This window comes from Prinia subflava, chromosome 21 (assembly GCF_021018805.1).
Source record: "Prinia subflava isolate CZ2003 ecotype Zambia chromosome 21, Cam_Psub_1.2, whole genome shotgun sequence".
In the NCBI taxonomy this organism is placed as follows: domain Eukaryota; kingdom Metazoa; phylum Chordata; class Aves; order Passeriformes; family Cisticolidae; genus Prinia; species Prinia subflava.
Genome location: NC_086267.1, coordinates 5,444,497 through 5,458,121, shown reverse-complemented (window position 1 = coordinate 5,458,121; position 13,625 = coordinate 5,444,497). Strand labels below are relative to the sequence as shown.

Genomic DNA, 13,625 nt, shown 5'->3' with positions numbered 1-13,625 from the left:
TCTACCTTTATATGTAATTTCTTTATCAAGTCCAGTCTATCTGAAATGCCAGTATCAATTTCTCCCTTGTAATTCATGAGTTGGTTTTGAAAGAATGCTCACTTGTGTGCTCAGCACAACATTAAAAGAACAAAACAAAAACTGGGCATTCTGGTAGTGTCCAGCTGGCAGGCTGGGTAATTGGCCTGTAAACAAGTTGTATTAATCTCTGAGAAGTGATTTGCAGCAATAGCAAATTACCTCTGTGCTCAGGATAGGAGCAGATTTCATTAGAGCTGGGTCACATAATAGCTGACTTTGGAATTGCAATTGGAAATCCAAATGAAGGGGGAATCATTTTTGTGGCCATCTTACTGCCCTTCATTGGTGTAAACCAACTGTGTTGTCATTTGAGAAGTAATTGTGCCTCCTTCTATTCTTCCCTGCTTTTCCAAGTTACATTTTTCAAGGCAAAGTTCTCATCCTCTCTGGGAAGTTCTGCAGACCTCATGATGGAATTGGGAATATCTTCTGTAGATAAGTTCATTTGGAACATTGAACAGTAGACATTGCTTGTCCATTTATAGCCATATATATTTTTTTTCTCTAAACCTTTTCAGATACAAAATGAGAGTTTGAAAGAATTTATTTTTTGTTAGGCAATGTCTTGTGTTTAATATTAATCATCAAGAAAAGATTGCTTTGTTTAATTAGGGGTATATCATCTCCTTCAGCCTGCAAGCAGCCAGCTTGAACTCCTTAATGAGTTAACTGATGTGTACTGTGAAATAAATTAAAAAATAGCCCTTTCCATTAAGCTCAGTAATTAAATAGTCAGACTTTGGTGGTGGCATTCCTCCTCTAGGTAGCTGGGATCAATCCTGTAAAAACTTGGTTTAGTTCTTGGTTATCAGAAATCATGAAATCCATTCCTTGTTTTATTCTAAAGTGTTCTAGAAACCTGTCCCTGAAAATGTTGTTTGGGTTCATTTTGTCATGTGAAGGGATAAGATGCAAAGTCAGATGAGAGCTTTGTTCACACAGCAATGACAAGAAATTGTTTCTTAACTCAAGGTATGCACTTAACTGCCATTTTAGAACTCTGATTATCGTTCAAGGTGTTTTCTTTGATCTGGTAGAGCTCTGGCTGGGACTTGTAGCTAATAATGCTTCAAAATAACAATGATCTTGAAAACCCCAACTGCTTTTTATAGCCTGGCATTATCCTTGGGGGAATTTCTGGGAAGGATGTTCCCTTTCAGAAGGTTCCTGCCTGCTCGGTTTTGTAGGGGTTGAGGTCTCTGGCAGCACAACCATGTGGTGCATTAGCCACTTGTCCCAGTTTTAGATCCTCAGTGAACAAGAGTGTTTTATTCTGTCTTAGGAATTTAATCCTAATGTGTAGTAATAATAGAACGTGTGCTATAAAGGTGTGTCTTGCAGGGATTGCTGTTTTCTCATTTTTTTACCTTGGCCCCTTTTGGAGCCAGGGAATAGGGATTGATTTTCCTCAGCCCCTGCACTGAACCACAGCAGCCCTGGGGATAAATTGTAGGGGTTCCTACTTTTTAAAGCTAGTCTATATTAAGCTCAGTTTTTGTTAGACTGTTGCCTCACATTTACATGATATAAACCCCTGCCTTTGATTTAATATTTATCATTAATTAGGGAGGTGACTTGCTCCTCTATTTACAGACTTCATCAGTGCAAGCTGTTCGTTAACTTATCATTCACTTAATATTCTTCATGTCAGTGATAAGCTAATGTTCAGATCACAGATGTATTACGTTGCCTCCATATGGTGCTTTGTCTAATGAATTAATTAACTATTTTGGAAAAAAAAGAATCCTTGGGGAGATTTTTTCTTCTTGGTGAAAAGTCATCCTAGAAATGGTGGAAGGGTTTTCCATTAGTGTTTGGGTTTTGAGCATATTTTAGTTAAAAGCTTTGCAGTAATTTTGCTAGGTTCTCATTTTAATTTTCTTTGCACTTGAGAAAGTTTGCTTTAAAGTTGATATGTGGCAGTTTTTGAAGAGTTGTTTGAGTCAAAAGGCCATATCCAGTCTACATCTCTGCTCCAGTGGATGTATCTTTGCCACTTTTGCTGTGCAGTCCTTTGGCTGCTTTGAGAAGCTGTTGGTTTTCTTTTTCCAAATTGGTAACAATTAATTGAATAGTGCAGTATCTGTTTCAAATGCTTGCACAGTAAACATTTGCACATGCAAATAGAGTAGGTATGAATGTTTGGGGATTTGGCACTGTAGATATGTGGAATCACAGAAACTTCAGTGCTTCCTTTGGAAGGACAAAAATAGAGGATCTAAAATCAGACCCAGTATTGCAGCCAGTGTTCACACATTGCGTGTCAGTAGCCTGAGAGTTTTGGCTTGCTCAATGTAATGTTAAAATAATTTCTTGACAAAGAAACTTTTTACTACTTGCATTATCATTTGACACAGAAAATGTCTCTGTGTTTTTCTATTAAAAAAAGTCTTAATCCTTGATAAGTGTGAATGTTTGAAACTTGAAAGTAACACTAAAGATGAAAATGTAAGATGCTGTTGCATTAATGCCTGAGGATTATAAATGTACAGTCTGCTTATTTCTGACAAAATAATTATAAATCAAGTCTGTCAGAGTGTTTATCTCTCCCTGTACCACAGTGCCACCTGTACCAGCTGTGGGCAGCTGCTGACCCTGGTGGTGTGCAGGGCTTGGCTGTGGCACCCTTACCCTTGTGGCACAACAATTAATATTAATTATCAGACTCTAATTAGCCATTCACCCAGAAACTTCTCACCTGCGTGTAAACAGCGACAACAGAAGTAACTCAGAGTAGATGCTGGGTTTGACTTAAACAGATTAAATGATTTCTTGTTATGTTTAGAATACATTAAAAATAATCATCACCTGTACTTGACCTGCCCAAACAAAAGAAATATTAATGTTGAGGTAAAAATGAAGTCCAATAACATAAGGCTGCAGACTTACAGCATGTTGAATGCTGCATGTGTGAGGTGTTATCAGTACCAGACACGTCTCCCGCTATCGGTACCAGCCCTCCTCGGTGCGTGTCCGTGGAAGGGGCAAGAGCAGCAGCAGCCATTTCCCCGAGGAGCTGCTCCTTTAACTCCTCTGTCCCTCTCACCTGAGCCCCGGCAGCGACTGTAACGGGATTATGATCATGTGAGGAAAAGAGACAGGGCTGCAGGGAAGGGAGAGGCAGCGCTCAGAGCACATCCTGCCCCAGCCCTCACTCACGGCCGCCTTAAAAAAAATCCAAATCCCCAGGGATTGTGGCTGTGCGTTGATATTTAGGAAAGCAAGATTGTTCTGAGTCACAACTTGCTTCCCCTGCTGTATGTGGTGCTTCCATGCTGCTGCCTTACACCTTTCTGGTTCCTTCCCTAGAATCCATCTACCGCCGGGGAGCCCGAAGATGGAGGAAGCTGTACCGAGTGAATGGGCATTTGTTTCAAGCCAAACGTTTTAACAGAGTGAGTACTGTTGCATGAAACGTTGGGGTTTGCTCATGTTCTGTGCTCATTGTTTGCCTCAGCCTGTGCTTTTTCTGTCTTGGAGTGCTGGAAAAGAAAGGAAAAGCAGGATGCTTGTTGATGTGACATTTCTGTCTCTGCGGTGTTATTTGAGTCATAACGAGCAGGAAAAACTTGGCAGGGTTTGAATTTGAGTTAGTACAGGATTGGTGGAAGTTATTTATTTTTAAAGTCTCTAAAATGCTGGGTTTGTAACTGTTTAAGCTGATACATCGTTGGAGCAACTTCTCCCCTCATCACTCGCTCTGTGATTTTGTTTGCTCGTTAGCAGAATCTTTTACCTTCAGAACACTTTGCCATCTGTAAAAGTTACAGCTGCTGGTGTGAGCTTTAACTGTTTAGAATCTGGGGTACTACACAATTTAAGAATTTAAAAAAGATTTTTGTATTGAGCTAGAATGCAGCTGCGTTTTGAGAGCCTGATTTAATCCACATAAGCAAGTGAATGTGGCTTTAAGGCTGAGACACTCCTTCACTTATCTCATTATGCCTAAGCATTGCAGCATATATACAAATGTACTTGGGGGAATTCCACACAAAACTGAGTGCACTCACAAGAGTTAACTCTTTCATTCAGCAGAGACATTCTTTCTAAAAATTGAAATAAGAGTTTTTTCAAAAGTTTGCCACCTCAAAAATGCACTGAAAGAAGGAAAAGCCCCCTAAAACTCAGCATTTTATCACTAAATATATTAAAAATATCATCTATATGAATTATCACATGAATTTGTATCATGCTACAGGAATTCAACTTTTAAACTTAGAGCCTTAAAGTATACTTTTTATGTTTATTTGCTACATAAAAACATATTTCCTTTGAAATACTATGAATGAATACTGCCACATTAATAATCCTAATGTTATAATGATGCTTTAATTGCAATGAAGTAAATAACGAATATACACAGAGATTTTGATATCTCATTAAGATGCCCACATTAGGATGTCACAATCCTAAACAAAACTGCTTTTATACCTGCATACAAATGACATCACACAGAGCCAGAACACAAATCACATCCAACTGAAGTTAGTAAGCAAGCTGCCATAAACTGTAAAATGGGACATGAAAATGGATAAATTAATGAGAAATAATGGTCCTGTCTATATTACTGAATTCAATATCAAGTTTTGGTGTTGATGGAATTTTTAAGACTGGAGTATTGCCTTAAGAATTCATTCCTGTTTCAAAGTAACCTTTTGCAGCTTTTTCAGATCATTCAGATAAATGAACACATGCAAAAATTTAAACTTTAATCTTGTTGAACATAACATAAAGGTCAACTCTCTGACATGGCTTTGACTGCCTGTGTTACAGAGAGGTATGAAAGGGTTACCTGAATTTCTGATGGAATTTGGGATCTGTCTCTACTTCCAGGGCCTGACAGATTTTATTTAGTCTCACTACTACTGCTGCAAAACCTATAAAAGTCTACTGAAGGAAGTCTGGTGGGCCAGGAATTTTGGGAGAGGTGGCAATAGATGTCCCAGGCTCCCTCTCATCAGGCAGTTTTTGGGTTGCTTTTCTTTCCTCGGGCAGTGCAGTTTGGGTTTCTCCTGATCGAGGAGCACTGGCTGCACAGATGAGGGGGACGGAATTGAGTCTTATTTTCTACATACAACAAGAGCAATATAAAAATGCTTGTTTGAAGAAATGCTCCATTCTTTTCAGTTTTGGTGACACAAACGTAGCAGGGGTTTTCAGGAGCTGGAGAGTTTTGGGCAGCAGTGTGTGTGACTCAGAGCTGTGAGTGACCGCAGGGTGAGGGCAGTGCCTGGGGGAACAGACGGCCCTTGTGGTTTTGGGACGGAGCTCTGGGAGTTGTGCCCGAGCTGGGTGGGAGCAGCAGGGCTCCTGTGCAGCTGCAGGGTGATGGGCAGTGCCTCAGCCTGCTGCAGGAATTACTGACAGCATTGCAGCCAGGGATAATGAGTGAGCTTTACCTTGGCAGTGTGAGGAGGGATCACTGGGCCTGGGTGACTTTTGGGTGTGTAAGGACCTCAAATTGTTGTTTGGCACTTTGGGCAGAGTGGATGAAGTGACCATAGCAACATACATTGGAGCAAAATGATTTTAAACCCTCTCCTGTTAAAGTCAGCAGCAGGATGTCTGGCTTCTTCATCTACCCTCATTTTGATTTAACTCACTTAACATGCTTTTCTGTTACATATGTAAAAACACCATGGATTTTCGACGCACAGTCCAACACAGAGGCTTATTATCAGACACAATTAATGAGTTTTAATTATGCAAAGTTTCTACCACTGTTAAAATTTATAGGTGTAGATGTAGAACACTTTTTATACATTGTCTGCTTAACATTTTGTGCCAGTGTTCTCCAACACAGTCTGTTTGGGTGCTTTTCATACATAATTGTGTAGTACAAACTTCTGGCAGTTTTGTTTGGGTGACCTCTGTCAAAACCTGAGATTCTAAATAGACTTATTCTCTAAAAATGATTTGCTAATGCCACACTGTAATGTCTTCCATATGCTCGAGGTATTTGTTTTCCTAACATTCATTTAAAAACCCCTCAATTCTGGGTGTGAAGTGTAACCTTCAGCTATTATTGTAATCTGGATATTCTAAAATAATTCCTGAACATCTGTTAGGTGTCTGGGATGGGCTCTTGCTGCTGGAGAGCTGCTCATTGCAGCTCCTGGAATTGATGATGTTCATTGTGGCTTGCAGAGAGCGTACTGTGGCCAGTGCAGTGAAAGGATATGGGGGCTCGCAAGGCAAGGCTACAAGTGTATCAACTGCAAGCTGCTGGTCCATAAACGCTGTCACATCCTTGTCCCACTGACCTGCAAAAGGCATATGGTGAGTGTGCGGGGTGGCCAGGCTGAGGGGTGCTGCTCTGGCGTGCTCAGATGAGTCCTGAGTAATGAAATGGGCGTGGCTGGGGATTTGTAACACTTGGGAGTGTTTGGGTTTCAGTTTCTGCAAGGGACAAACCCTTGGATTGTGAGAAAGAGAGCTTAATGTGACTTCAGTGTGCTCAAGCTTGAATTTGACTTCTCTGTTAGACACTGACCTCAGAAGTTATTCCTTCTAGCCTGTGGGAATGTTTTCAAAACTAAGGCACTGATATCATTTCTGCACTTTTCAGAAAGGCTTATTGCTTGCCTGTTCTTGCCATCTCAGTTTCTCCAGTACTGTTCTCTTCCTCTCCATGACCCTCATTCCAGTGCCAATGCTGGTGTCTTTCCTAGGCTTTAAACATCAAACATTTAAACATCTGTGTATCTGAATTTTAGCCCTTTCCTGTATTCATCCCCAGTATCTCACTGGTGCTTGCATCATGTTTTTTGTGACTCAAAACTAAACCCAGTGTTTTTCTTTGCTGGTATTGTATGTGACTTGCCACTTGACATTACCAATTCTTTGCCAATTAATTTCTGCATGCTGCTGTACTTCCTGGAATAGTGCTGCTTGTCTTGGGGATGAGCCCAGAGTCCAAATGCAATATAAAATATCTGTTATTGTGATCTCCACTAATTTATGCATAATGAGCAACAATGTTTTTATTAAGCAGGAAAGGAATATGCCAGTGCTCTAAGTGGAGTGTGTAATACATGCTGAAATGTTTACTTGGTTGTAGTTCCATGTGAAACACTCAGAGGTCTTTAGGTAGAATAAAAGTTTGAACTTGGCTGTAAAATACACCAGTCTTACTTTTAGAATGCAGCCAAGCATTTGTTGTAGCTGCAGAGAAGGGCTCATGTAGCATTTAAGTTTTGGTAGGCTGGTTTTATCCTGCATTACAAAATGTTAATATTTGGACACACAGTCTCCAAAATCCAGTTCTCATTGTGGAGGATGTGAGGTTTTGGTGGAGCTGTAGTTTAGGGCAGGGCACTAAACTAAAAACCAGTGGGGTTTGTGTGTGTGACCTGTGTGTTTGACAGGATCCAGTTCTCACTGTGGAGGATTTGGGGTTGTGGGGCTGTATTTTGGGGCAGGGCACTCCAGGGGCTGTGTGTGTTTGACAGGATCCAGTTCTCATTGTGGAGGATGAGGGGTTGTGGTGGGGCTGTGTTTTGGGGCAGGGCACTCCAGGGGCCATGTGTGTTTGACAGGGTCCAGTTCTCATTGTGGAGGATGAGGGGTTGTGGTGGGGCTGTGTTTTGGGGCAGGACACTCCAGGGGCCGTGTGTGTGTTTGACAGGATCCAGTTCTCACTGTGGAGTTTGTGGGGTTGTGGTGGGGCTGTGTTTTGGGGCAGGACACTCCAGGGGCCGTGTGTGTTTGACAGGATCCAGTTCTCATTGTGGAGGATGAGGGGTTGTGGTGGGGCTGTGTTTTGGGGCAGGACACTCCAGGGCCGTGTGCCCAGCGGGGTCTGTGTGTGTGACCTGTGTGTTTGACAGGATCCAGTTCTCATTGTGGGGTTGTGGTGGGGCTGTGTTTTGGGGCAGGGCACTCCAGGGCCGTGTGTGTGTTTGACAGGATCCAGTTCTCATTGTGGAGGATGTGGTGGGGCTGTGTTTTGGGGCAGGACACTCCAGGGGCCGTGTGTGTTTGACAGGATCCAGTTCTCATTGTGGAGGATGTGGTGGGGCTGTATTTTGGGGCAGGGCACTCCAGGGCCCAGCGGGGTCTGTGTGTGTGACCTGTGTGTTTGGCAGGATCCAGTTCTCATTGTGGCAGACGTGGGGTTGTGGTGGGGCTGTATTTTGGGGCAGGGCACTCCAGGGGCTGTGTGAGTTTGACAGGATCCAGTTCTCATTGTGGGGTTGTGGTGGGGCTGTATTTTGGGGCAGGGCACTCCAGGGCCGTGTGCCCAGCCGGGTCTGTGTGTGTGACCTGTGTGTTTGGCAGGATTCGGTCATGCCTTCCCAGGAACCTCGCTTAGATGACAAAAACGACGAGGCTGATCTCCCTTCAGAAGACACTGATGGAAGTGAGTACTCTGTTACTTCAGAATCCCTCTTGCCTTCATTTTTTCCTCTTCCTGTTTACAAAAGTGGAAAATATGGTCAACTGTCCAGTAATATTTAAAGCAAACTGGCCATAAGCTTCAAAATATCTTTCTGTTCATTGATTTTTAAAACTGTTTCAATGAAGGCCTTTATAACTGCACTACTTTGATTTCTTTTCCAGTTCCCTACATTCCTTCAAACCGGAAACATGACACCATTAAAGACGACTCTGAGGTATGTTCTTAAAATACTTTTGCAATTCATATTTATGTACTCCAAATCACAGAATGAACAAGGTTGGAAAAGATCTTTGAGATCAAGTGCAACCTAATCATTCAACTTCTTATAAAATAGCTAATTAATTGTTCTGGGCTTTTTCCTGCCCTTTTCAAAATTCTGTTGGTGGTTTTTTTTTTCTGAAAGTTGATAATTTTTTAAAAGCATTTTTTATTGGATTTTTTTTTTTAGATTTCTTCTGTGTTCAGCTGTTGTCATTCCACTCATGATCCAAGATGTCTTTTAACATTTTTGTTTTCTCACTTCCATTTGTTGGAATAACAGTGATTTAGCAGAGGTTTTGGCTTTTATGGCCCTTACAATAAATGGTGGCTTTGCCATTGCCTTCTCTGCTGACCTTAATGGGTGCTCACCCTTTGTCACCTCAGGCTATTGCTGTGGAACTTGGTTCAGTCTGGTAATCCATTAACTACTCAGCTCTCTGAGAGGGTTCATATAAATAATACCTAAGCATTTATAGCCAGCTCCTGTGGAAACACAAATAGAATAACATACATTTAAACTCCTTTTTCAGGTCTTTTGTAGTTCTGACTCAATCTCTGCACATCAACAATGTTATTCCTTTAGAGCAGTCTGAAAAATCTGAATATGCTTCAATTCTAAAGGGCTTAAAGACATTTCTTTTCAGAATGCTTCTGGCATGTTTAAAATAAATAGGATGCAGTTGGTCTGATGTTCCCTCTGAGCAAGGCTGCACCTTGTTCCATTGCCTCCACTACAATGCTTGTCACTGCCATTCCTTCCACACTTGAGTAGCTCCTGCTCCTGGGTGACTGCCTTATTTTCAGTCATGTACCTACAGATTTTTATCTCTAATTCAGACAGGGAAGGGTAGAGAGTAAAAGCACCTCAGAGAATTTTAACTGCTCACTTCTGCTTTGTGTTGAAGTTTGTGTTGAAATTTGGTCGGTGCTGTTTGCTCAACTACCCTGAATTAAGCTGCTCTGATTGTCCCACCCTGCCTTGAGCTGTTCTGAAATTATTCAAGGTACCCTACAGAAAGGAGTTGATGTTCTGGGAGCTTTGTCTAGAATGTTTAAGCTTAGAGCAATCTCTTCTAATAGCAGTCAATCCTAGATCAAGATTCTTTATATAAACACTTTCCACAGTTCTGCAGAATGCTGATCTGTCTGCAAGTACAGGAGTGTGAGGTCAGATAAAAATAGGCCACAGAAGTGTGTCAAAGCCTTGGGTATATTGGTAAAACCTGAAAGTCCAAGTACCTGCTGCATTTGTCTAGTTCAGCTGCTCCATCTTCAGTCTCGTGTTTTCACATCTAATTCCAGCAAACAGCCAAGATGATAAAATTTCTCTTTTTTAAATAATGAATTTAAAAATAACGTTCTTCCTAGTGGAATATTTCCTGCAAATTCTCAGACTTGAGAAATTGAGATCTGCTTCTGTGTGTTCCTAGGAGCCTGTTAGACATCTTAATTTTCATTAAAATTGTAGTGAGTTGAATACAGACAGTTGTTGCCTAAATACGAAGACAGGTATATTCATTACCAAACTAGTGTTTCCTTATTCATCTTATTTTTAGATAGCCTTTATTCATTTATGCTCTATCTGTCAGAATATGAACAATGCCCCTCACTTTGTACAAAGGATGCAGTGCTGATGGCTGGAGGTTCAGGAATTTGGATAAACTCATTTCTCAAGGCACTGCTTTCTGCTTTCCAGCAGGGAATATGAAAATGATTAGTTGAATTACTGCCTTGAATAAACCAGTAACTTTTAGTGGAAACCAAACATTACTAAACAAATGTGTTCCAGTCAGCATCCAGCCCTGGGTGCCAGTGCCAAGCAAAGTCAGCAAATTCTGCCCAGTGCTTAAAGATCTCTCTGCTTTAACAGTTACTTGCTATGAAAATTCTTCCATTTCTAGCATCTGTTTCTTTTTATCCAGGATCTCAAACCAGTCATTGATGGAATGGATGGAATTAAGATTTCTCAGGGGCTTGGACTCCAGGACTTTGATTTAATCCGAGTTATCGGCCGTGGAAGTTATGCCAAAGTTCTTCTAGTTCGGTTAAAAAAGAATGATCAGATCTATGCTATGAAAGTAGTGAAAAAAGAACTGGTCCATGATGATGAGGTAAAAGTCTGTGTTAATTGCATTCTGTTACATACTATAAAAACTTATTATGGTTTAACAAAAACCATTCAACTAAGCAAGAAGCTCGTGTTTCAGGCAACTTCTCTGGCAGAGAAGTTTTTCTGACTTTTGAACTCATTTGTTGTCAACTCTGCATGAAACACCAGGCTGAAATCTGAGAGAAATGTCCCTTATTTTAATAACAATTAACAATTACTGATAGCCTTGGTAAAAATCACGTATTAAACATCCCAACCTGGATGTGCTAATCTGTAAGTGAGGAGATAAATGGGGTGGAATTTGTGCACTTGATTTTGAAAGAAAGCAGATTTGTTTTCCAAGGCAAAAGCATTATCTGTGTGGCAGAAAAGGAGCTGAAACTTTGTTCTTAAACTCATGTTGGCAGAGCCTATGTGCAAGTGACTCAGTATTCTGAAATATTTCTTCCATGAGTTCAAAAATTATGCTACTGCCATTTGAGATCCTTGTGTTTTTGTCTGCCACAGAAATCTGCTGCATTTCTCCATTATTTTCAAAATCCTTTAGATTTTTTTAAAATACAAGATCTCAAATGCACAAGTTTGGGGGGAAAATTAAAAATAAAAAAGGGAAAGGTTTTGGGTTTTTTAAAATCTTTTTCCTATAATATACACTTTTTAAAAATAGGGTGTTTGGGCAAAACCCATCAAAACATTATTTTAAGTGCTCTTTGTGTTGGTAGTTTCAATCAGTTGCTCTGGCTGTCATCTTTGTCATTATTCCAGAGGCTGGGCTTAGTTCTCCTAAAATCCTTTGGCTTTCTCATTTATTTGATGTTTCTTTTTATGAACCAAGACGAGGCTGTTGTGTGGTTTATTTACTGCTTCCTTTTTAAACATGTGTTTTTCCAAGAAGGTGGGAGCCCAAGCCAAGTCCTGTTTAATGAGTTGTGCAGCTGTTTGAGAGCCAGAGGTAGATGAGGAAAGGCTTTCTGGAATGGTGGCTCTCATAATTACAGAGATAATTGGTTTTTCTTTTCTCTAAGATAGGCTGTATAATGAAATTCTGGGAATTGATAGGAAATTCACTGAATTCTGTGAGTGCATGAGATATTGCAAGTAATGGAAATTTCACCTTAGAAGTGTTCCACAAAGAAAGAAAATCAATTACATAGCAAGTATCAGCATGTTTAAATGAGCTGGTGCTTTCCAGGGTATGGCTGGTAGTGGAGTGAGATGGAGGGAAATCAAAAACCTGGGCTTCTGCTCAGTTTTGTTAAGTGGAGCACTGGTATAATCCTAATTCCAAGTACACAATGAAGAGTTAAATTAAAGACTCTTAAAGAGAAGCTCGTTTAGTTAAACCAAGAAGAAGTTGACATATTTAGTGCTTTATTCAAAATGGGATTTTTGGCTCTGGATTTTGCTCTGGACTCAGGTTTACCCTTCCAAGGTGATGTATCTTCATGAGGGTCCACACACAAAACCTATCAGGTTAATTTAATTTGATGGTGACACTTCTTGGTTTCCTCTGAGGCTTCAGTGTCAGCATCCATCCCTGAGAGCAAGATCTGATTTCTCACTTTCTGTGTTTATTGTCTCCAGATTGGTTAGGAAGCTGGGAGTATCTGTGGTAAATGAGAATTTTTAGAACAATTGCAGTTCTGGGGTATTGGCAGGGTCCTGTGTTTGCAGGGTGGCACATGAGCAGTGCTTTGCATGAGGGGTGAATATCTGCTGCTAAACCAGCTGTCTGTGATGTTTAAATTGTGCATGGTTAGATGAAGTAAAGCTTCAATGCTTTGTTATCACAGTTCTGAATTTTGCAGCACTGTGCCAGTGTCATGCAAGCTGTGGTAGGTTTTTATGATGTGATTTTGCACTGGGTATTCAGGACTTCCGCCTGCTGAAGGATTAAAGGTATCCGTGATGCTTTTAATGATTTTGGCTGGACCAACGAAGCAGGTTTTGGTAGTTTCATTGAATTAAATTTGAATTTCAGATGAGGAGATGAAGTTCAGTTCACTTGAAGCTTTTAAAAGCTGGAGATTCACGTTGCTGGTGTTACTGGCATGAGCTGCTTCAGCAGCTTTGGGATCCTTTATCTAAGAACTGAATTTATTTCCATGCAGCAGTGTGAGCAGTTTATCAAATATTGCAGATGTATGTTATTAACAATGGCTTAGATTTTGTGCAGACCTTCCTTAAATGGTTAAATAACTTCTGATTATATGACTGTATTACAATGTTTTATAATTTCCTCCAGATTTGGAGGGATCTTTGCCTTTCTGAAGAACAATGTAACAATGACAGCGTGTGTAAGGCAGCACTGTGATGTTCACAGGTGTTTTTCTGGGAATACCCACAGTGGTTATCCAGCAGGAGTTCTGATTGTTCAATTACTCTATTTCAGGATATTGATTGGGTACAGACAGAGAAACATGTGTTTGAACAGGCATCCAGTAACCCATTCCTAGTTGGTTTACATTCATGCTTTCAAACAACAAGTCGGTAAGAAAGATCTGAAATTCTTTTTTTTTTTCCTTGAGAATCTTGCTCATTGTGCTGAACTGCTTCTCCTAAAGCAAATGTAACCACTGCCATCACACAGCCAGGAATTTTTGGGAGGAAGAATTAGCATTGTCAGGGATTCACTGCTGCAGCAAAGTCAGCTCTAGGGGGGTGTGGAGGAAAGTTCTGGGTCACACCTGAAGGGAGAGGGGGAGTGAGGAAGAGGAGGAGCTGTCCTGCCTCCCTGAGCACAGCCCTGTGAAAGGGGAGCACAGAGCTTCC

The 13,625-nt window shown here is 40.8% G+C and overlaps 1 protein-coding gene across 1 annotated transcript in view; it reads left to right on the top strand.

Moving 5' to 3' along the window:
* The window catches only part of PRKCZ (protein kinase C zeta), a 40,423-nt gene that overhangs the window by 16,363 nt on the left and 10,435 nt on the right, over nt 1–13,625 (top strand). Inside the window, exons 6-11 of the mRNA XM_063417258.1 lie at nt 3,391–3,476; nt 6,229–6,360; nt 8,362–8,443; nt 8,644–8,696; nt 10,666–10,854; nt 13,246–13,343. Of these exons, the coding sequence (XP_063273328.1) occupies nt 3,391–3,476; nt 6,229–6,360; nt 8,362–8,443; nt 8,644–8,696; nt 10,666–10,854; nt 13,246–13,343 (640 nt within the window). The remainder of the gene's footprint in view (nt 1–3,390; nt 3,477–6,228; nt 6,361–8,361; nt 8,444–8,643; nt 8,697–10,665; nt 10,855–13,245; nt 13,344–13,625) is intronic.